Raw genomic sequence first — 24,852 nt, 5'->3', positions numbered from 1 at the left:
GCCAAATTGTCCCCAGTTGACACGTGGAAGAGAACTGAACATGCCATACGGATAAGAGAGCTACTTACGACAGTTGACCTCATCGCTGCCGTCTTTGCAGTCAGGATCCCCGTCACATCGCCACTTCTTGTGGATGCACTCGCCAGAGCCACACTGGATCTCGCTGGCCGGGCACTTGGCGTGTATCACTGGCTGGCGGCCACACTGCTCAAGGGACTCATCCGACTGGTCTGAGCAGTCTGCATCATCGTCACACACCCAGCTGTTGGGGATGCAGGAGGACGTGCTGCACTGGAACTCGTGGGCGCCACAGGTCGGTGGGGCACAGTCCAGCTCATCGCTGCCATCGTTACAGTCATCCTGACCATTGCACACAAAATTCCTGGAGATGCAGCGGCCACTGAAGCAAGTGAACTCATCAGGGCTACACGTTATGTTGCCTAGTGAGAGAGAGGATGCTCGAGTGAGAGAGTATCAGGACTGGTCCTTTCAAGACTCTTTTTTTTTTTTATTATTATTTTATTATTATTTTTTTGGTGAGGAAGATTAGCCCCAAGCTAACATCTGTTGCCAATCTTCCTCTTTTTGCTGAGGAAGATTGGCCCTAGGCTAACATCTGTGCCCATCTTCCTCTGCTTTATATGGGATGCCTGCCACAGCATGGCTTGATAAGCAGTGCGTAGGTCCATGCCTGGGATCCGAACATGAGAAACCTGGGCCGCCGAAGTGGAGCACGTGAATTTAACCACTACGCCACCAGGCCGGCCCCCTTTCAAGATTCTTGTCCCAAAATCCAACATGTAGATCTTTGATCATGAATCCTAGCTTTCTAGCTTAACTTAAAAGCTAAAGTGGAATTATATCAATATCCAAGTTCTTGGAATGCTAGGAAACAGTCTCACCCTGTAAAAGATGCAGGGATACTTGAATAAGAACAGAAATAAAAGATCCAGAAAATAGGTGAAGACTAGAAATTAATTTGAGATGAGAACCACAAGTGACTCTTTAAGGGACAGTGAATGATAACTTAAACTATAACAAGGCAGAGACTGAGTTATTTTTAAATGGACATACTGCTTATCAGACCAGGCCACATCATTAGCTGAGACTATCATGCATCAGGAATACAGGCAAACATATACTCATAATAAGCATTATGACACTATCACTGAAAAGAAGCCATTATGTTACACCACCATACATGGTTTCTTTTCTTTTGGTCCTTCAAATGAGGATCAGGAAGTATTAAGACCTGGTCTTAAATACTTTCAAGTTTTTGAAAGTCACTGCTAGGACTAGAATCACAATCTAGCAGCCAGGTATGCCAATAATGATAAGCTAGTCAGGCTAGGCAGTTTGTACTTTGACTCAAATTCCTGCCAAATGAATTAAGGTCACAATTTGGTGGTAATTAGGGTGGAGACCACGACTCTCTTGGGAAGCCAAGTCTAGATTTAAGAGGGAAACATTTGGCAGCTCCAGGGCTTACCAATACATAAAGCTCGATTCTAGGATTGAACACCAAAACTCATTGGACTAGGTGCAGTGGTTTTGACCTTAGAAGGTGACTTATACACACAAGACTTGTTTCAACTGCAGGTGCCCTCAGCTCACTTGTACACTACTGCATCAGGAGGCCCGTGCTTGTCAGACTTGGGAGCTGTAGTTTCAGAGGCCCTATAAAAGGGCGGGAGCTTGACAGAACATTCAAAGCAATGTTTGTTCAACCTAGAGATTTTCCCAGGGCCTCACCTTTAACAAGTAGCATTTTATTGCGCATTTTCCAAGAACAGAAACATGAAAGGATAGGAAACAGAGTTAGCTTTTATAGGCAGGAACTGTGACAGGAGATGAAAGTACCACTGGTTGGGTAGAATTTTCTTTAGGTATCTGCTAGCAAGACGTTAATGAACACTTCTGTGCCAGTTTAACTTTTGGAAAGGTTAAAATAGAATCTAGTTTTGGGGCTGAGAAATACTTGTCTAATACTCAAGTAATTTATTCCAATAAGCAGATCCAGTTTAGACCTAGGAATGTGTTTGCTGAACCTAGTCCCCTTCTAGTTTTATTGAGCCAAAGTGAGGAAGGCTCATGAGTTACTGTCCTAACAGAGACAAAAGCCCACAATTGCTGCTTCACTGAGCTACTTCTAAATATAAGTGCCTTGAATGACTTACCTTCTTATTTCTATTTGCTTAGAAGAAAACACCAAAGCTCAATGGTCAATTACCATGTGAACCTCTTTCAGAGTTTTAGGGCAGTTAGGAAGGCCAAGTAGTTGAGCAGATAGTGAAGTCACTGAAAAGCGAGTCAATGTAACTGCATCTTCATGCTTAAATTCGCTTCCCTTGCCCACCCTTCTTTGAGAAAAAGGGTCTTTGGGATAAGCCACTCAACACTGATCTCCTTACCACAGTTTTCTTCATCTTCTCCACTGTCACAATCATTTTCACCATCACATCTCCAGGACACTGGGATACACTGAGTAGAACGGGCGCCACAGCTGATTTCATTTATGCGGCATGTTCTCATATCTGTTGACGATATACAGTCTCAAAAGAGCCTCCAAACTCATCAGTGCAAAGCTGCTGCTCCTGCGCTGCCTGGAAGTGGTGACACCTGTGACTCAGTGGCCTGGCATACTGGTGAAGTGTGACTTACTATCTGAAGCTTGAGGAGATCCTTTGCCAGCTCCATTGCTTAGAAGTCATGCCAACCTATACTACTTGGCAGTATACCTAGGGGCCTTGACCGTGTTACTCCTTCAAGTTTCCATGGCGTACTCAGTTCTGGCTTTTGTTTTACTTGGCATAGTTCGGTTTATTGGCTGGCCTGCTCCTTGACCAGCATTTATCTCTTGGATATCAAGTGGCACACCTAGATATCGTCACCTAATCCCAACTTCATTAAAGGCCAGATGGTCTAACACCTATGAAATCTTCCTTTGCCTAGATTCCTTTACAGGCCTCCTTCGCAACCTCCTTTAGATTTACATCTTGCAAAGTAGGGACATTCCCTAATTCTGACCTAACGGGGACATCTTTCACTAAAACTTGGGGTTGAATATGTAGGAAACCTGCCTGTACCTGTGGTTAGCTCACCTGCCTTGACCAATGTTCTTATTACTCCCCTAACTTCTTGCCTAGAAAACTGAAATTAACACACTTATCTTTCTTTCTGCTTGCTTTTCTTTTGTAATCATATTTCAGACCTAAACTTTGTTCATGTTAGACTTCCACTTAGTGCTTCAGCAGCCCTCCACTGCCTCAAAATGAACTCCAAGACTTCACCATGACATTCGAGTGATCCCAATTTATCTGTCCCAAATCAGCCTCCTATATGATCTCATAGACTTTTTCCTGAATATCAGTCTAAGGACACAGACAATATTTGCATGCCTAAGTTTCTCTGATTTAAAAACCAGTCGTAAGGTCCCTACTTTAATAACTTTAGGTTACACGTTTGTTAAAAATCACTATATCATCCTATTTCTAGCCATCTTACCCCTTCGGTAATAGATTATTTTCATAACAGGAGAAGCTGTGCATCTAAAAGCTTATACTTGGCCCATGGGGGACCCTTACATCTTGACTTAGCTTCCAGGACCAGAGTACCATCTGCTCAGAGTCATTACTATCAAACATTTGAAATCTATGCACCTAGTCAAGGAGTTCTTAATCAAATCTGCTGGCTTCAGTCTTAAATATTCAATAGTGAAGCTACCCAAGAGAACGTCAGTCTTGTTCGAGTAGGGAGAACATTCTTTAAAGGACACAGATCAACTGTTAATGACTTGACTGACCTTGGAGTCAATGGGCCTACACTTTAAGGTAGGCAAAGGAAAACTAACACCAAGTTTTAGATTAAGCAATATTTAGAGCTATGAGACACAGAACAGCATGGAAAAAGTCCATGCTGAAGTCCAAAGCAAGTCACACTCACGGCACTGTTCTGGGCTTTCATCAGAACCATCTTCACAGTCAGGATCCCCATCACACTGCCATCGGTTGGGAACACACTGGCCATTGTTACACACGAAGTCAGACTCAGCACATGTCTTCTTCACTAAAAAAGTTTATTTGCAGGGTTAAAGTTGAAGTCACTTACCCAAGAGCCCTATGTTCCCATTGGCGGTAAAACTGCATATTGATATGTTTTACTCTAAAAATGAAGCCGAGTCAATTAGCACTCAACTGCCAATATCCAGGAGAACCTTAGAAAAATCCTTTTTTTTCCTTCTAAAGGAGGAAGATACTCATTTGAGAGACCTGGAGGATACTGAAGTCAAGGTGAGACAAAGACTGCCCATTATCTTACGAACCAGGGATACCCTACAATTAACTCCTTGCCTGTTTTACAATGTTGAGATTAAGTAATAGTTTAATTCTCTTCATGGATTTCTTCCAAGTCATTCAAGTACGTCTTAAGTTTACTAGCCAAACATTCCATCCTATGACTGGATCACAGTATAACTGTTGTAGGGGCATCTCTTAACAACACATAGGTTTAGTGTAGAGATAGAAGGCTAAGCTCCTGTACTGGATATTGTCACCCCTACAGGTCTATTGGGGCAGAGGAATCGACCTAGTAAGAAATAGAGAAAGCTGAAGCCCGAGAATAAGAGAAGTCGTATTTAGAATCCAAAAGATGGCCTAACATCAACCAGCTAAAAGTCACTGAAGTTGCTGTGGAAGCTGCCAATAGCCATAATTGACTACTCGAGTTAAAATGGCCTAAGACAAGGTACCAAATCTGCTACAAACTCTACCTAGGGCAGGCCTTTTCTCCTATAATTAGGGTGACCGTGAAATTTGTTGTCCAAATTGGGACAATCTCAGTAGAAAGGGGGCACTATTAATTATACCAGGAAGATAACCATAAAACAAGATTGTCCTAAGCAAACCAGGCAGCTTGGTCACCCTACCCACGAGGAACGCAGAGAGTAAGAGGTGTCTTGATTAAGTAGCCACATAGGGTATTCTAGGCTCATCCTTCTCAAACTGTAGTCTTCCTTGCCCATGAGCCTATACTTTCTACCTGAATTTCCAGTTTAAAATATTCTTCTCTAACAAATATTCTGTAATGGTAAATCAGCTAAAAGCCAACAACTTTTGCTGAAAATTTGAAAGCGACAACTTTAAGTCATGGGTTTAAGCTAGGTACAACTCTCAGAGTTTAGAGTGCATTAAACTAGACAGTCACTCTGGTTTAGTCTCAGGTATTGTAAAGGGGGGAGAGAGTGATTGTAGTCAATTTCTAGAACTCAAGATGAGATGACGAATTATGATGACCTGAAAAGCATTATTCATCTCCTTGAGTTGTGGAACCAAGGAAACAAGAACAGCCACGTTAGCTCTTAATTCATACCTGTTTCTAAAATCACTGAAATACTCAAACCCCAGTGTGAATGGTTTAAGCCGTCTCCAAGGCCCATGTTCTTCTGAGCATGTAGAAAGATGCCAGAGGGTCTGCAGAGTTAGTTGCTGTAATTCAACCTGTGATACTCGTCAGAAGTTGCAAAAGAGGGAGTAAGGAATGGTTGTAAAGAGACCACATGATTTTAAGTATAAAGTGTTACAGGGATAGGAAAGACCGGCTGTTCTACAAAGTGTTTGACCAAGAGATAAATCGGAACAAATTACTAGAATTCATCTCTCTCCATTCTGAGCATAGACTGGGAAGGTCAAGAAAGGCTATTTGAACTGGGCCTTGAGAGATGGATAGAAATTTAGATGTGCCACAGGGCAAGAGAACTACCAGTTACACACTTGGGGTATCTAAGTTACTGATTAATCAGCTCAGCCTAACACTTATTAAAAAAAAATGAGTCACTGGGACCCACAGAAACACATGGCTTGTGGAATCCAAGCTGAAGTGGACTAAATATGCTAGTTGACATGCTTGAAACAAAGCCCTGCTGAAATTGTAACCAAGTTCAATATCAAAAGGTTGGACATGAAAAATAGGAAGTGGCTTTATAAGTTTTAAGTAATTGTGTAGCTTTTCCCTTCCATGAAGGAACATTTCAAAACAAGCATTCTGAGCTTCCCTGAGCAATGCTCCCACTTTCCTTCTCTACCTTCGCACCTGGAGGCAGAGACAAATGCTGGCCAAGAATATATTTAGCTTTTCCCACCTTGTGTGATCTTGATTGTATAGACATCTACCTCCTTAACTTTTCCAAATCCTCCTGCCATGTGGCTAGAGGTTATTTATGCAGAGACTACTTTAGGAAAAGTCAGTGATGACTCCTAAGATGACCCGATTTAGTTTCTGAGTTAGTCAGATGGTAAAAGAAGACCTCCAAAATAATGAAGAGAATAATTACTTTCTAAGAAAAAATAATAGGTCTTGCCAAATATATAGTTTAGAATAGAGGAAGAATTGCTTCTTACACGAAGAGAACAGGTGACAAGAGTGAGGTCCTTCTAGTGAGATATTTAGGGAGGAAATTATATTACCTAGGTAACCCAGAAATAGCATGCAACTCAATGTCTTGTAGAGTAGATTAAAATCTTCATGTTAGAATGCAATGATGGAAAAGTGTTGCATAGGAGAACTAGCCTTGGTCTTGAGACTGGAGATAAGTTTCTTCCCTGAGACTGTAGAATGGACTTCCTATGCTTCCAAAGGAGCTACTAATCCACATATTGGCAGGAAAATATCTATGATATTACTCTGAGAAATCAAGCATAGGGCAGTCTGCCACGACGTTTATGCTATAACATTTTAGTAATGATGCATAAAGAAATAGGTAAGGGAATAACAAGATGGCAGTTGATGAAATCTACAGTTAGCTCCTATTTTTCTTGTGTATTCCTAGTTTGTATAGTAGACATCTTTATATAACATCTTTTAAAAGGCAAATGACAATGTTATCACTGAGATTCACAATATTGTTTCAGGATTTTTATAACATAGCACAAAGAAATCATAAAGCAATCTTCAGCATGTATTCAAGGTACTTAAATGCCATCTTTACATGTAGTTCTCAGGTGTTCTGGCTTGACACGAAGTTATATAGATTGCATAAACAGGCATTTCTTAACAATGATCTTTTGACAGATGCTGATCAATGGGTATGGTGGTATACCCTCATTCTCTTGGGGAAAGAATGTCTTCCACTCCGCCTAATGCTTTAGAATTAGCATCTATTGTAGGCAGAAAATTAAAAAAGAATCCTTTTCTGATCTTTGCTCTGTGCTGGCTTGTAGTTTCTATGGTAGGAGTTAATTAACCCCCTGAAACTTTAGGGGATTTCTTGCTGTACATGGCTTTCTTTCTTTTTTGGAATCAGAGCCATTTGAGAATTAAAAAAAGGAATTTTTCTGTTCTAAGCAATCTTCTCTTTGTCTCTACTTCTGGTCCTCCCCTCCCTTCCCTTAGCTGCCTATACCAAATGTTTGCCTGATCTCAGATAAACCAGGAGCTGTCATTTGAAAGGGACTCCACTTTATCTTCAACATTCCATACTCAAGTTGATAACTCCATGTCAAACATTCAATTACATTCCTCTAGACCAGAAAGTATAGAATCTTTGGACTCTGGTTCAAAGCAATTCTTTGAAGTGGATTCTATTTTCAGAATCTCAATACATTTGTAGGAACTAAGATAACCATCACATTTCAATAAAATGCACAAGTCCTAGTAAGGTGGCAAGTGAGACTGTCAAACTCTTTACTCACCACAGTTCTTTTCATCACTGCCATCTGCACAGTCTTCGTCCCCGTCACATTTCCACAACAGTGTAATACAGCGGCCATTTGTGCACTGGAATTGGGAGGGTTCACATTTGGCTTTTCTTCCTAAAATCAGGAGGGAACACTTAGCCAAGCTGGGATACAAGGGTGGTGAGTTAGAGATGCAAGTTACCCAAAACCTATGGATAGGAGTGCTCTCAGAGGGACAGCTGCAGACTCAGCAGGCTATAACATGCTAGGGACCACAGTTGGATCTTGGGTCTTAGGGCAGTGACTGAAAGTAACTGGGTTCTTGGCTGGACACACACATCTAGGTAAGACTAGATTTCCCAGACTCACTTGCAGTGAGGCATAGCCATGGGACCAAGCTCTGGCTAATGGAATGTAAGCAGAAATGTTATACACAACTTCTAGGAAATATCCTTAAAGGGACAGGCGATCCATTTTCCTTCCCTTATTCCTTTCTGGTTCCTAAAAATTGGGCATAGTGGCTGGAATAGTGATCTTGGGCCAATAGAGCCAGACCAAGATGAAAGGAACCTAGAATGCCCAGAGACCTGCCCCTGGACTCCTTTCTCTCATTTGTTTAGGTCACTCTTGTAGCTATAATCACACAGCCAAATCCTCATCCTTTAATGGCATTTCTTGTCCACATTCTGTACCATTATTCATGAATGATGCTCCTATGACAAGCAAAGTAAAGGAGATTTAGAAGGGATAGCAGGGAGAGGGGAGAAATAAAGGTTTAATACATGGTTCCTCTTCTTACAATGTGAGGTCTAATTGGAAAAAGACACGTTTACAAAACAGCTCCAAGATAAGATAAAAAGCACCAAGAAGGTACAGTTAAGACATAAAGGGAGATCATTTTTAATGTAGTGATGGGAGAAAAGCAAAGCCAGGTAGAGCCACAGACCTGGATTCTGTTTCTCTGCACCTGTTTTCCTATGCTCAGTGTAAGGATATTTAATTCACACAATGGTATGAACTAATACTTGTAGGAAGGCCACTTAGGTTTTTTGTCTGGGACAGCTAAGGTTCAGGTGTTTCCTATCGTTAGCAGGTCTGTCCTTCTGGAGGATGTGATTTCTTTGAGATAAAAGGCAAAGATCTGGTTGCTTAATGCAAATACACTGCAAATATTCGAGAAAACCAGTGGAGCCATATAGTTCATGCAGATTACTTAGGGAAAACTTCCAAGCAGAAAGCCTTCCGACTTCCTGCCACCTTTCAGCATCTACAGCTGTGGCATGCTGTCGTAAGAACAGATGCTCCAGTGACAAGCACAGACTGGAACTCTTGTGTTATGTACACAATACTCTACTTGGCCTCCCTACTACTCCCTACTGTCTGGGAGCATTCTCTGCTTTGTGGCTAATTCCCGGGGAGATTAAAATTTGGTCCAAGTCAAGTTTACCATACGGATGTGGTTACCTTCTTAGGTACTAAATGCATTGGTTTAAAAACTATATGTACCGTTCTGCTCCCAAGAGTCTAGTTAAGCTAGGACCCAGATACAAAGCAGTATGATTCGATGGCAATTCCTACCTATATTGCATACTATTATTTCATTCCACAAGTATTTTATTGGGTGTAAGATGCTAGGGATTAGGAAGGGGGAATAAGAGGAGGGTAGAGCTCTTGTCAAAAGCACCTCCTGCTCGTTTTTATACTGCAAACCAAATAGGAAGTACCTGGCTGTCTCCTGCCCTCCCCCTACTATCACCGAAGTCTCAATATATTCTCAATATTCTCAGTGCTGGGGCTACGTGTTCCAGGACCCATTGGCTGTAGTTCTGTATCTCCACTAGATTTGAGGACTGTGGGAGTGAGAAGAACCTACTTCAAGTACCTTATTTGAAAAGTAGAAAGGAACAATTTGTAGTCAGAGGACATAGATGTAAATATACTTGCAAAGAAAAATCAGGTTGCAGTTAGGATACTGTGAAAATGGAAAGGCTCTGAATGTTTCAAAGGTTTTAGTTACCAAAGGTTGTGCAGTCAAAATGAGACAAAAACATTGACATTGATATCTACCTTGTCAAAAAGGTAACCATATAATCAGACTTGGACAGGGACTTAAAAGTAGGCATCAAGTGATGGTTTTCCATTTCAGGGTTAGGTGCCTGGAAGATCTCCCTAAAAATGAGTTTTGAGGGGCCAGCCGGGTGGCATAGTGGTTTAAGTTCGCACACTCTGCTTCAGTGGCCCGGTGTTCACAGGTTTGGATCCCAGGCGTGGACCTACACACTGCTTATCAAGCCATGCTGTGGCAGGTGTCCCATATAAAGTAGAGGAAGATGGGCATGAATGTTAGCCTAGGGCCAGTCTTCCTTAGCAAAAAAAGAGGAAGATTGGCCACAGGTGTTAGCTCAGGGCTAATCTTCCTCATCAAAAAAAAAAAAAGTGTTGAAGCTATAGATTTTATAGACATTCAAGCTGGCCTGGGATTAAATATGGGCACACAATATGCTAAGGCTGATGTTTAGTCCTCTACCACCTTCAAGAGGGTCTCTGAATGGAGCTGTAACATACAAGCTTATCAATAGTAATAAATGATATTAAAGTCCTAGCAATGCTGCTTCAAGAGACAATATTAGGCAGGCTCAGGAGAGACATAAGTGTTTTCTTAGTGTTTATTCCGATATTGTAAGACAAAAAGGAATTTAATTTCTACCTTTTCTCATCTCAGATGTTTCCACCTCACCCAAGCTTCTGCCTGGTTGTTATAAAGCTGTGTTTTACCACGACACACACGACTCTCCATTAAGAAGGGGGAACACTTGGGGTTAGGAGTGGAGTATCCTCATGAATGTCCCTACTTGTTTAAGAGAGGAGCAGGGTGGGGTGGGTAAGGCTAGTGGGCTTTATAAAGGACCCTTTAAAGAGAGGCGCATACAGACCTTGTCCATGTCTGTTAGGTTCCTAAGCACTTAGATCGCTACTGGACAGAAAGTGCTCCCTAATTCTGTTTAATTCCCCGCATCATGCAGAGCGGCAAGACCTCAGCCACCTGACGGCAACAGCGTGGGTTTTCTGTCCAAGTTTCAAAAAGATTCTCCCTTTACACATCTGGTGCTCAACTGGAAATGCACAGGGCTCCAGGAGAATTGAAAGCACCAAACGAGTTAAGAAGCTTTTGGTTTCCAAAGCTTTGGGGATTACAGGATTGTGGACCTGTAGTCTATTTCCATCCCTGACAGTTAAGTCTCAAGTTCAATATTGTGCTTTCATAAAGGGAACAGGTTGAACTTGAAATCGTCTACACTCTAAGTTCTTTTAATTCTTAGGCTCAGCTAAAGCCAATGACGTCTCAAAAAATCACCTCAAAAGTAGAAGTGCTAGGCACTTTTTATTCCAGAATTGACCTGCGCAGAAAGGTGAAAAGTTGGAGTAAAGGTGATTTTTAGTGGGTTCTTCAGAGCCCTATGGCTCAATCTTTCACAAGATTGACTTAGGGCCAAAGGGGTGGTTGAAGTGGGGGGAAAGGCCATGACAGCAGGGAACCTGGCTGTTCCACTTGTTTCAACCAGGAAGGCTTTATTTTGAAGATTCGAGTTTGATGTAAGAATTTGAAAAGAGTTCTATTGCTTTCAGAAATTAACCTGTTGGACTAGATCTAGTTTTCCTTCTAGCTCTAATACTTAGAATGAATATCTCTGTCCATTTGGGTCAGGGGGTTGGAAGTCACTTGTACCTAGTTGCATATGCGGCTGTTTACATTCGTATTGAACGAATGCCCGGAAGTGTCGAAGAATTACTTGCTTATACTGTCGCTTACACAGATGGAATCAGACTCCGCAAACTTACTTCAAGGCGCCCATGTCCCAGGAGCCTTGCTTACCTAAACAGTTAACGTTGCTACCCAGACATGTTGGCAGTTCACTGGCTCCAAGAAACTCAGGGTTTTTAATGCATATAGAAGTCAGCCTGCAGTTGTCTAATTGTCTCTGCAAGGGTTAACATGGAAGAACAATACATAACCTTCAGTGAAAATCTGCATAGACCTTATAGTCAATACCAAGCCTTCACAGCAGGCTACAAACTCCCCTGTGGGGCTCTGAGCGGCACCTTCTCAGGAACACTCCAACAGGAATGCCCAGAATATGGAGATGTTTCTGAATATCAGGCTCAGACATGAACTTCAACCTGCACAGAGGGACACGCGCTGCCACACTGCTGGGACTAGCAGGGCCAAGTATTCAAATCTCTCCCGCCCCTCCTCCTGGCTGGAACATGCGGGTGTTATCATCTGCTAGAATTTCTTCAGTCCATTTTTTTTGACACTTCCGGAGCCGCCAAGGGCATTTATTTTCAGTCGTGTTCACTTCCACTGCTTGCCACTTTAATGCCAATCTTTCTAGTCATAGGTTAAAACTGGTTTTAGGACAAGCAGATTCCTAGTCAGCAAAGAAGTTTTCCTACAGGGAAGCAGGTTAGTAAGAGGGACTAAGGGGCCGGCCCCATGGCTTAGTGGTTAAGTGCACCAGCTCTGCTGCTGGCAGCCCGGGTTCAGATCCCGGGCGCGCACCGACGCACCACTTCTCCGGCCATGCTGAGGCCACATCCCACATGCAGCAACTAGAAGGATGTGCAGCTATGACATACAACTATCTACTCGGGCTTTGGGGGAAAAATCAATCAATAAATAAAAATTATAAAAAAAAAAAAAAGAGGGACTAAGGAAGAGGGCTCCCGCTGTCAAGCACAAAGGTTGTGTTCTGGCCTTGAAGTCAGCTTCCAATACTCTGTAAGAACCAGTTTGGGGCCAACTAAAAACTGTTAAATACTTAGGTTAATCCTTCTGATTCACTGAAATAAGTAAATCTCACAGTTCAATTGTCAAGCAGTTTTTCCATTTACATCAGATTGAGATGATCTTTAGAATCATGGATAATTTTTTTTTTTTTTTGTTAGCCAAACACTGCTCTAAGGCTTCAGTCTGATTCCTTTAATTCTCAATCCTACATGGTCAGCACTACTATTCCCGTTTTACATACCAGGAAACCTGTTCGGAGAAGGGAAGTAGAGTAACGTGCCCAAATTCACCCTGGGCAGAACTAGAATTTGAACTTGGGCAGTCTGGCTCCAGATACTGTGCCACTGAGCATGCACACAAACTAGAGCACGTGGCTCAGGACTACTTCCTTCTAGAATATTCTGTTGACTTGTAATTTAAGTAGTAGAGCCAGTTTAAATTAATCCAGAATTAGATAGTTTCACTTGTCAAGATGACACTATCCTAACAGCCGTATGGTTGAGACAGAACCCTCCCTCCTTTCCCCATTTTAGTTTTTAAAAAATGCTGCTTGAATTTCCTCAGCGGGTCTTTTCCTAGAAGGATTACAGAGCTTGGTGTTCTTGTCTAGGGCACATTAGTCAAACTGGAGCAAAGGCCTTCCACCTGACATACTTTGGAAGTTACTAGTTTTTGTGGGTGGCAAACCACTAACTTAGTGCTCCTCAAGCTCTAGTTTGCATCAGAATCCCCTGGAGGACTTGTTAAAACACAATGCTGGGCCCCACCCCAGAGACTCTGATTCAGTAGGTCTGGGGCAGGGCCCCAGTGTGCATTTCTAATGTGTTCCCCTGTGATGTCAACACTGCTGATTCCTGATGACACTTTGAAACTACTGCACTATTTTTTTTTTTTAATAATTTTATTTATTTATTTTTTCCCCCAAAACCCCAGTAGATAGTTGTATGTCATAGCTGCACATCCTTCCAGTTGCTGTATGTGGGACGCGGCCTCAGCATGGCCAGAGAAGCGGTGCGTCAGTGCGCGCCCGGGATCCGAACCCGGGCCGCCAGCAGCAGAGCACGCACACTTAACCGCCAAGCCACGGGGCCGGCCCGAACTGCACTAAGTTTAGAATTCTACCCACAATGGAGGTGACAATTTCATTTTCGGAGACGGAATATATAGTACTCACCCCATAATCCTTCATGTCTATCACTGGATGGACATCAGTCATAAATGCCAGTCTTACAACAGACATCATGGTGACAACCTGAGGTAAAGCCCTTGTGCCCACTAGGTAGGTAAAATTTATCTAGATGCCTTCTCAGGCATGCATGGTAAAGAGGTTCTTCTAAAATCTGTTTTCCCCTCCCCATGTGCCCTATCTGTGATTGGCCTCATCACTTACTCTAAATCAGTACTCTAATACTGAGCCCAGATTCTTCTCCTAGGACACTTTGCCATCAAGCTCTGGTCTTGTCAAAGCCCTCCTCTCTCACTTGATCTAAATTTGTCTCCTGTTCCTCTGTCTCCAGGCTGCCCCGATCTCTATCCAAGTCAAGATGGTGATCCAAGCAACCTACAGTGGCCCAAAGTACCAACGATGGTATCACTTCCAGGCTTCTCACTGGCTGTAGGATTGAGTCTAGGTCCCTGCCTACTTCCCCGACTTTTCCCTATTGGTTACAAGCCGCCATCCGCTCAGGCTGCACCCATGGGGCTCCACTCACTTCCCCAGGCCTGCGCCCTCACTGTTGCCTGGTCTTGGTTTGCTCATGTTACCCCTGTTTACTCATCCACCAGGAGTGGGTTCAGTTGTCACCCCTTGAATGAGGCCCTTGATTCCTTTCTTGACCAACTAGGTGTGGTCTGTTTTCCCCTAGTCCCCTGTACCTGTCACACAACTGTCATGTACTGAGATGCCCTCACCTGCCTGTTTCCATCTCTAGAAATGGGATCCCCTAAGGCAAGGCCTAGAATTTATCTTTGTAACTTGGGATCCAGTGCCTGCCGTCTAAAGATTCTTTAGGCACTAGTGAATATTCCTGGATGCATCAGTTGATTCATTAGTTCACTAATAAAGCTGGTGTGAACTATAGAGTTTTTTCCAAAGCATTCCTCCCAGGTTTTCTGAACTTGAAACCAAGTGTGACCAGTTGTTTCACTAGTTAGAATGCTTGGAAAGACTCTAGGTTATAAAGGCCACAGTTCCCTATGTCTATGAGGGTGTTTTCCCCTCATCTTTGTGGCACTCGGTCATTTAAAAACTGCACTTTCCCACACTTATCCGTCAGAATGAGCATGTCAGAGTGGGCATGTCGGCCTCATTTCCATGTGAGAAGAGCGGTTCTGATCCACAGGGAACCTTGGCAGTGGCTAACTGGTAAAGTTAGAAATTTGATGAATCAGGCCTGGATTTGACTTCTGCCCTGTTTTAGTGCTCTTTGGTAATATTGGCAGCAATCGATGTTGCTTGAGTCATGTCATCTTTGTAAGATCATCTGCAGCGATGGAATAGTTTGTGGCTTTGTCACATTAGAGTCTAAGTTCTTGGTGACTTTCAGGAAACTTCATAATCTATAACCCAGGTAGCACGTGGGGACTCCAGCAATCTTCAGCTGCCTTCAGCCTCTTTTATGATTAAGTCTTGACTGCTGGATCCGCTCACTCCTATCCAGAGTGTCTACTCCAGGCTGTCTTTGGATCACTGATTTCCTGGTTTGACTCTCCCACTAGACTGAATGCCATGAAGGAAGGGACCAACTCCCAGGTCACTGTGTCCCCATGCCTGGTGCCATACGGTAGGTACTCAGTAGATGGAGGTCAAGGGGTTTCAGGCAGATGCACAAAGAAGGTTGACACCAATTTACCACCTACTTAAGTGAACTACAGATGAGTTAATAACTCAGACCTTGGGGAGGCTTTTTAGGAAAACTAAAGATTAGAGGCAGGCTATAAAACAGAAACCCTATTTACTCATAGTATTTGGGGGAAGTATTAAGTTATAACACATGAAGTAACTTGCAAATGTTGTATTGAGGGGAAGTATTAGGTTATAACACAAGAACACATGAAGTAACTTGCAAATGCTGTCTGTCACCAAAGTTTTGTCACCTCCCTTGCTTGGCAAATTGCAAGCCCCACCCCATCCTCCACTGCCAACACCATATCTAGATACATAAAGGCTACTAGCCAGCAGGGCCAACCCAGACGACCCATGTTGGTGGCAAGATCAACCACGCCAACCAGTGGTCCCATCTTATAGTTTCTGTCTCCAAAGTTCTCTCTTAAATACAAAGCCATGAATACCCTTCCCTGCTCCACCCACCCATGTAGCATCTTTAAGATACAAAATAGGTAAAGGATTTCTAGGCAAACATTAAGCCATTTTTAGCAGAATCTCTGTAGTTATTCTTGCAGCACCTAACATCACACTCTTGCTTAATTTTGAGCCCCCAAATAACCAGCAGGCCCCGGCTTTCCCAGGAGACTTCCCATGAAGGGACAAGCATGCTCACTTTAAGGTATCACCTGCCACCTCATTTAGTTCCTGCAGCACGGCTGGTGTATCCATCTAGGTGGTATTTGCGATGCTGAAAGTTTTTACGGCAAGCGAACAGAAGAGCGTAGCAAAGAGACACCGATTCAGATTGAAAAATGCACAGAATGAAATTGAGTTGATTTTCACCTACAAAGGCAGATTCTCCTAGTGCTAAGTTTACTCTGCCCTTAAGTCCTCCAAACAGCTATCAGTCCTCAGGTTTCCTAGCCAAAAACCCTTTAGCTGGGCCAAAAAAATTGTCCTTGGACCACTTACTTTTGCTCAACAGTACATCTCTTCCATCACCTCTGCAGAAGGTATTCTTGGACTCTTTACCTTGAAAGTAGTCTCTGTACTGTGGCCTATGTACTCTCTTGAGACTAAATACTAAGCAATTTTGAGTCTATCAACTAACCATCTGGAGAGCAGCTGCATTAACCCACAAGAAGCTCTCCCAAGGCAGTACATTTATTATAAGCATCATTACAGACCTTATCATAGCCCTTTGAGGCATTTGATTTCTTATAGGCTAGTATATGAAGGTGGCACTCCAAAAAAAGGTCAGTGTCCAAAGTAGATTTAATTATGACTTGAAGTCATACAGGTGACTGTCTAAACTTGATCCCTGTTCTCTCTACTGCAAAGGACAACTCTATCCACATTCTGTGAGAAATAGAAAATGGTCAATATAACATCAGTTATCTCTATTTCTCTGCTGTGCTCCAAGTCTTCTGGTCTTTGGATCAAACCCAAAGCTATATGGCTGGGGGCTCTCTGCTCCGTTGATCTCATGGCCACGTTCTACTCTAGGAGTTCTACTCCAGGAGTTCTCGTTAAGTCTTACCAGTCTGATACTCCTCCTGGAACGGGGTGGGGGGGGGGTGTGTGGCTTGTAACTACTTTTCACCTCTTCTAGAGTTATAACAAAATAACTCACCTCACCTGAAATTGAGTTTATAGTTATCCAATTTTATAGAAGGCAAAAACACTTCCATCAGGTCTTCACTTCTTTTGAGCACGGAGGCTGCCATAATTAAAATATGCTGTTTGTTTTACTGAAGTCTTAACATTTGGCAGCTGTACTGAACTTGGCCTTTATACATGTTTTAGGTATCTGAGAACTCAAGTAATAAAAGCAAAGAAAATAAAATGACAGGACGGGCACATAGCTAAATGCCAACGGGGGGATTTGGGGAGCAAAGCTGCTCCAGACCTCAAGAAGCTGTCACTGCCAATGAGGTCTTGCTTGGTGACCCTCCTTTAAAGAGACCTTGCAAACATGCTCATTCTGTGACTTAGATGAGGATTACCATCGTCACGCCTTCCCTCAGTACTGTCTGGATGAGCTGGGTTTTTTCCCCCAACCTTCTGGTCTCCTACCCCTCCTGGTCTATTCGTACTGCCACCCTGACCAACCCACTCCCCATAATGAGAGAAGTTTCTGTCTACTCTTTTGCTAACTGCTAGCCATATCTGAATAGCTCTCACAAAACCTTGGTTCCTTTAGGCTCTGGCCTTAACGAATATAGGGTACCCCAGATCCTAATCTTGATGACCTAGGCTGGAGGAAACTGTCCTAGAACTCTCAGGGGTTTTGCAATCAGGTCTACTACACTACTGCATTTTAACTTCTCTTGTTAGCCTGACTTCAGTTCCTTGCCAGAGTCTTAGAGCACACCTGTCCTGTCCTCGAGTATTTTAGACCAGCATCATGAGTGTGTATCAGGAGAGGGGTTGGAGGTTGGGGAGAAGGGGCCAGTGTAGAAGACCAGGGCCAGAAAGTCAGCCCACGTGCCCTGGAGCCTTGAACCTCAGTCAGGAGCCAGTCTGAGTTGGCTTAGGGTCAATATTGCCTCAGCCAACCCCCAATTCCCTCCACTTTAGAAGGATGTGCCTCCTTTCCTTTGAAGAATTTAAGTCTTGCATGGGCTTCTATTTTCCACTGTTCATGGCATGTCACACATTTCATATGTGACCTAGGGGGGCGAAAGGGATCCTCACCTACCTAATGCAAGGTGAACATATGGCTTCAACTAACTCATTTCAACAGTTTAGGTGCATTCCTAGCATTCTATAGGATAATGTTACCCTCCAATGGAAAGTTATGTTAAATTAAAAGAATATGAAAATAACATGCAGCAAAAATGAATCTTTTCTCCCACCTTCCTGGCCAGTTAGTAGTTTCTGGTGTATCTCAGTCTTTTGAAATGTTATGAAAAGTATAATGCAAGTCATAGTACTATTCTGAGAAATCGTTTAATAAGTTAGTATTGCTCATCCATTAACGATTAATGTTCCAGTCTGAAAACTTGTAGGCAGGGCTTTTCCAGGTTCTTAGGTTTGTTACACATCAGAGGCCATCTTCACGATACACACGCCTTTTTCAAGGCGTCCAGGCAGAGAAAGGCATTTGAGAGTACAGTCGGTCGGAGGCTGGTCCGGTGTTTTAGGTTCGAGTAAAGATAACACTTCACCGGCTGCTAAGTGGCAAGTCGGTGGAGACACGTGATCAACCTAAACGTGATCGGGCGGCCAGCCAATCGCAGAGGGCAGAAAAGCCCGTCCCAGCTTCACACGCTCGGGACAGTCCGAACCAAAGGGCAGGGGGCATTGGAGGCTGAAAACCCCCAAGGGTTGCGGGAGAGGCTGTTTCACCACACACTTGAAAGTTCGCTCTCAGTTCAGGGGACACGTGACTGCAGGCGGGCGGGCCTCCTAAGCCGGCAACAGGAGCTAGGGACTCAGGAACAGGTACTTAAGACGGGGGCCGCTTTCTGCCCCAGTTCCCTAGAGCTGGAGAGCAAGTCCCTGGGTGTCATGTCAAGATCACTTCAGGGACCCGCCAGGACTCTGACCGAATCCTCTTACAAGGGCGTCCTGTCGCCTGCCCAGGAAAGTTGTGCGGCCCCAAGCGGGAGAGTGGCTGAGGACAAGGCTCCCAGGCCCAGTGCAGCAGACCCTGGGGACCGGACAGTAGTCACCACCGCCTCCCAACAAGCCAGAGCCACACACCAGCTCTCGCGCTGCTCCCTTTGATCTATTGTTTAGAATGAAGACTAATTACAGTCACTAGATTAGGACTCAATTTCTCTCGAGGAAATCTCACCGGGAACGAGGATCAGCAAACTAACCTGATTAAAGTCTTCGTTCCACTCCCCTCCCCCGTTCAGCTATACGAAGACGAGCTTGGTTGTAAACCCGAGAGGTTTACCAACGCAGCCCGAGGGGTGGAAAGAGGAGAGGGGAGAAACACCTAGAGGGGAGTCTTATTTCAAGCCTCACTCGCCCTCTAACCTGCACTCCAGAATGACGGCTCGGCGCCCGGCGAGTCGCAGTCCGGGCGCGCAGGCTGCGCACTTCTCGCGGCTCCGCGGAGCCTCCCGGCTGCCGCCCACAGCCGCGGGGGACTCCCTGCCCCGGCCGGCGCTCCGCGTCCCCGGAGGCGCCCACCCTCTTCCAACGTCCACTCCCACCCTCTCTGAAATCCGAGGAGCGTGCCCGGGGCTGCCGCGCACGTCTTGGCCCGGCCCGGCCCGGCCCTCTGCCTCCTTCCTAACACTCCGCCTGGCAGACGAGACAGAACCATTGTTCAATGGCTCAGAAGCCCACATTCCCTAGTCCCTGCCAAGCGGGATGAAAAACGAGGCAAAGCAGTGGCTTTGGGGAAGGAAGTGTAAGAGAATGAAGACTAGTTCAGGCAAGGCTTTAGGACACCCCAAACCTCGCTGTCCCCCAAGCCCGGCTCCCCGTAGTCGCAGCGCTGACAGTCAGCTCAGAGGCGCCACCAGGGTGGGGAGCGAAAGAAGGCGAGGAGAGCGGAGAGGCGCCTCCTAGGAGGGGGGTGGGCAAAAGGAACCCCGCGCCTCGGGGCCCCCTGGTACCCCGGCTGGGTCCGAACAGCCCGCGGAGGCGCGCGTTGTCACTCACCGGCTCCGGTGGCGCCGATCTCCCGGGACGCCCAGCACAGCGCGAGCAGCAGCCAGAGCGTCCAGCGCGCGGACGTGCCCATGGTGCCCGCCTGGATGGTGGTGGTGGTGGTGGTGCCGCCGCCGCCGCCGCCGCTCGCTCCGCACAACAAGTTACCAGCCCTTCGGAAAGGAGGAAGGAGGTGGGGGCAGGGAGGGAGGAGGGGGGAGGGGAAGGAGGAGGGGAAGGAGTTAGAAGGGGGAAAGGGAGCGGGGAAGAAGAGGTTCCCCCCCTCCCCTACAACTTGCACAATCTCCTCCCCACCAGCCAACCCACCCACCCACCTCCCCGGGCTGCAGCAGCAGTGCACGCCGAGCCTGCGGGCAGAAAATAATGCAGGCGCTGCAGAGGAGAGGAGGGAAGAGGAGGGGAGGGGAGGGAGAGGGGGTGGGGAGCCGAGAGCAGAGGAGAAGACAGAGGAGAGAGGAGCCGGCCGCGGAGCACCCACACTGGCGGCTGCTGGAGCGCGGGGTGAGGAGCGAGGAGGGGGCAGGAGGGGGAGTGGTCAGCGGGGAGCAGGGGAGCGGCGGCTTCAGCCCTCCTTTCGCCTCCACGCGCTCCTTTTATAAGCTCGGGGCAGCCAGGTGTCTGCGTCGGGTGTGTGTGTGTGCCAGTGTGAGCGTGCGCGTGTTGAGTGGCCGTGGCCGTGGCCGCCGCTGCCACCCGGACTGCTCCGGGGGCCCCGCTGCTCCGCGCGTCCGCCCGGGGCTCACGGGGGCCCGGGGCGGCCTCTGGTTGGCTCGCGCGCCGCCCTCGCCTCCAATCCCCGGTGTTTGCCCTAATTTCCTGATCCAGGGAACCTGCCGCCGCAGCAGCTGTGCGCTCCCTACAGTCATTACTGTACCTCCCGGCCGCCGCCAACAGTAAATGCAGCAGCGGCGGCAGCAGCAGTTAACGCTGATGCAACTATTGCTGCTCTTGCCACCGCCTTCCCACTAGTGGGGCTTGCAGCCCGGGGGACTTGTCGCTTCCAGGGGCAACAAACATCTCTCTACCACCCTCCCCTGCGCCCCAGAGAGGCTGGTATTGTGAGGCTGGTAGGTAGCGTCTTCCTCGGGCCTCCCCTCTCCAGCTGAAAGTGACGAAGAGGAGGGGGTCTAAACGTTTGGTCTGCTGTCATGTGGGGTTCGGGATGCCTGTCTCCATCGCACGCTGGGATGCCATTTTGCTAAAAATTAAGTGTGCCTTTAAGTGAGTGAGTGTGTGTAAGAGAGAGAGAGAGACAGAGACAGAGCTTGAGAGCGAGAGAGAGCGAGAGAGCGCGCGCGCGGTTGTGGCTTGTCCTCTCTAATAGAAGGGGACTAAAATAACCCAGTCTGAGATGAGGAGGAGGGAAATTGCTAGCGCAGCTCTGCATTCTCTCATCAACGATTATAGTTAATTGCTAATTGCACAAAATGATAGTTTGAGGGCCTGTAATTAAAAGCTTAACCTTTTCTTGTTTTGGGGAGGGGGACCTGGCAGGTTTATTCTTCTTGATATGCTTTTACTACAAGGCTTAAGGATAGAAAAAAGGAAGCAAAAGCAAGACTCCTATATAAAGGATTGATTGTTGTTTTGTGCCTGGCAAGACCTGAGCCTGTAATTTGCTTTTTGAGTATTTCACTTTCCTTGCACACTTTCCCCTGGTTGAGGTGCATTGTCTGCTGTGGTCCGTTAAATATCTAACAAGAGTCAGATGGCACGCTGCGCTATTTCACCTTCTTAAAGAGTTTATATATATTTTAAAAGTTGTTTTTATCTTAAAAGACAAACTCCGCTGGTTTCAGTAAGACCGTGCTCTGGTGCTATGCTGTCAGTGACATGAGAAGTGGTAGGCACGGCCTCGCTGTGTTCTCCTTGTCCTGGTTCTCCTGGGTGTTCGTCAAGGCTAGCCATGGGGTGGGATGTTTATTAGGAATTACTGTATCCAGGAGACAGGAGAGGAAAATTCTAGGTCAGGATATACTTAGGTGGGGCCAGAGGATATCCAGATTGTGTCTGATTAACACGAAGGGGCTTAGCTCTGTGCATTGGTGGAGTCTTGCACAACAGCTCATTTTGAATGCTGTTTTGCCCACCCTGTAATTACATGTGTGATACAAACTGCAGCAGCCACACACATGTTGCATGTGAAACTGAATTGAAATTTGGTAGTGAAGGTGCGTGTAGGTGTTGTTCACCTAAGAGGCATTACGATGTGATGATAAAACAGCTGCACGGCATCTTCGATGTCCTCAAGGTTCGGAGAGGCCACCTGATAATGAGCTGTGTCACTTTACAGCAGAGGAAAGGTGGTAGATGGGATGAGTGGAATTAATATTAAAAGGGACAACATTAGTAAACAGTCATGTGGCTTGTTTTTAATATTTTACTCAGATAAATGTATACTACAAGATAAACACTGACATGGTATAATAGACTTATCATTGGCAAACTTGTATTATGCTTTCTATCTCTCGATGGGATATAAACTGTTAGCAAACTTGGCTGTGGCTTTATGTTCAATCCTGTAGCTTTTTTTGCTGAATCAAAAGGAAGCATAACTTTTGGCTCTACTTCTGATTGGCTGTGTAACTTGGGAAAATCACTGTGCTTCTCTGTGCCTGCCTTCTGGCCTGTAAACTGGAGACAAAACCAATCCACATAGTAACAAAGTGCTTTGTGGCCTCAAGGACCAGCTCTCTGCAAAGTGTTGATTATTAGAAGAAAAGGGTTATAGGAAGGAATTAATTTGACTAATATAGACAGTAACAGAATAACCAAAAAGATAAGTTGATTATGAGTGGAGACTGGTGTGGCTGAACTAACTGGTCTCAGAGGGGTTGACACTGCTGGATTCAGAAGCCTTCAGGGAAATGCATAGGCAATCCCATTCACTTCCACAATCCACCACATCCGTTTGTTTGTTGAAGCAACACACATTGAACATCCCTGGATCTGGTTATAGAAGCAGAAAAGTAGCAATTACAGTACCCTATGCACAGCACAAGGGTTGCTCAAGATGATATAGGGTTGCTATAAGATTACAGGGAAAGAGTGGCTAATCTGGCTGGGGGATGAGGGTATCAGAAAAGGCTTTCCAGAGCAGTTGTCTTTGAGCTGAAGAGAGTCATCATTTTTACTAACCAATTCTGATTCTCCTTACTTGTGGACGCATGGTAGGATTGCACTTCCTAGCTCCTTTATGGTTGGGTGGGGCTGAAAGACTAATGTTGGCCAATTATTTTTGAGCAGAAGTTACAGGTTGCCACTTCCGGGCTGGAGCATTTAATTACTTGGATGAGACCCTCTCCTTTGGTCTGCATGATGACAAGAAACGTTCAAGAGGTGGCTGCTGCATTAGCCCGGTTTCCGAATGACTGGACTGAGTAGTTCTCTGCTGTGTACATGTCTCTGGTAGTGGTCACATAGAGTAGAGGTCAGCAAATGGCCAGGGGCCTGTTTTAGTATGGCCTGTGACTTAAGAGTTTACATATTTTTTAAAGGGTTACACACAAAAAGACGAATATGCAACAGAAACCGTATGTTGCTCACAAAGCCTGAAATATTTACCATCTGGGTCTTTAGAGAAAAAACTTAGTGACTCTTAACATATAGTGAGTGAGAAATAAGCCTTTGTTGTCTTCATCTGCTGAGCTTTTGTTAGCTCAGCAGGACCTCGCGTTAACCTGACTAATACACTGATGACACACTGGAAGGAAGACCATGGTGAACAGAGGGAACAATGGCAAAAGAGTATCAAGTATTCAAGGATGGTTCAAGGGCGGGGGGGGCTCGAGTGAGCTAATGGTTGGAAGTGAGGCTAAGGAAGAAAGGCCAGGACTGGATTAGGTGGCGATTTGTACGTCATACTGACTCTTTGGATTTCATCCTGTAGGCTAGGGCAAGGACTTGCGATGGATTTTTTTTTTTAATTTTTAGTAATTTTATTAAGTTAGATAATTCACTATGGAGTATTTATAAAATACAGAGAGAAATAAAATAATTTTTTAACAAGCATACTTTCAGTACCCAGAGGTACTGTTAACATGTTCTATTTCTTTCCTTTTTAAAATGTATTTAATTATATCCTCAGGTAATAGAATTGTATTGACATTGCTATCATTGGTCCAGTTATGGCTTTCTTTATTTATTTACTTATTTGTTAATTTACTTTTGCAAATAAAAAAGAAGTATCCATGAGCCTACTACCACCTCCAAGGATTAGAGGATTGACAGTAACACACATGAATCTAGGGGCTCCCCTGTAAACACATTTCCTGGCCTTCGTTGGAGGAAACTGCTATTGTGATGCGTTTTGATCAGAGGCCTGACATTCAGTGTGTTTTAGAAAGTTCCCTCTGGCTTGAAGTGGTATGAAGGATGACTTATTTGGGAAGCAGGGTAGAATAAGACTAGAGGAAGAACAGTTAGAAACACTGGTAGGGAGGGAATTCATACAGAAAGGAGAGGAAGAAAGTATTATTTACAGTCAGAAATATTCACCGAATTCCTTCAAGGGACTTCTCTCCCCAGTCCTTTGGATATATCTCTTATAACAGTGTTTTCCAAGCATGCACAATCTGTAAGAATCCCTGGCAATATCTGCGGAAAGTGCAGACCCCTAGGTCCCTCCCTTGGAGGTCCTGATTCAGTAGGTCAGGTGTGGGGCCCAAGAAGCTGTAGGTGTAGCCTTCCTCCATGTGATTCTTAGGATTAATTAGCCATGATTAAGAAACTTGCTTAGAGAATGTCTTCTTCAATGCAGTTTTAACTGCCAAGTCACTTTACTTCTCTCAAATATGTATACATTTATTTGTCTGTGTTCTCCAGGGAGAGTGCATTAGGGCCCATAGAAAATGCTGAGGTTCATGTTGACAGCTAATAAATATGGGCAGCAGAAGTAATCTTCAAACCAATTTGCTAGTTCGATTACTGATTAC

At 45.0% G+C, this 24,852-nt stretch overlaps 1 protein-coding gene and 1 pseudogene across 3 annotated transcripts in view; both read right to left on the bottom strand.

Moving 5' to 3' along the window:
- The window catches only part of VLDLR (very low density lipoprotein receptor), a 29,981-nt gene extending 9,911 nt beyond the window's left edge, over window positions 1-20,070 (bottom strand). For 2 of the 3 annotated variants that reach the window (XM_004440654.3, XM_087444538.1), the window contains exons 1-5: window positions 19,910-20,063; window positions 7,686-7,805; window positions 3,943-4,065; window positions 2,412-2,534; window positions 69-440 (exon numbers count right to left, since the gene is read on the bottom strand). In XM_004440654.3, coding sequence (XP_004440711.1) covers window positions 69-440; window positions 2,412-2,534; window positions 3,943-4,065; window positions 7,686-7,805; window positions 19,910-19,991 — 820 coding nt within the window. In that variant the 5' untranslated portion in view covers window positions 19,992-20,063. Of the gene's footprint in view, window positions 1-68; window positions 441-2,411; window positions 2,535-3,942; window positions 4,066-7,685; window positions 7,806-19,909 lie in introns of all 3 variants that reach the window. The other variant, XM_004440653.3, reaches the window with a different exon arrangement.
- LOC147914382 (uncharacterized) lies at window positions 20,062-21,143 on the bottom strand (annotated as a pseudogene).
- Between the last annotated feature and the right edge of the window lie 3,709 nt (window positions 21,144-24,852).

The sequence above is a fragment of the Ceratotherium simum genome, chromosome 20, assembly GCF_057802395.1.
Source record: "Ceratotherium simum simum isolate JZ-2026a chromosome 20, ASM5780239v1, whole genome shotgun sequence".
Taxonomy (NCBI): Eukaryota; Metazoa; Chordata; class Mammalia; order Perissodactyla; family Rhinocerotidae; genus Ceratotherium; species Ceratotherium simum.
This window is presented reverse-complemented; position numbering and strand designations above follow the sequence as displayed.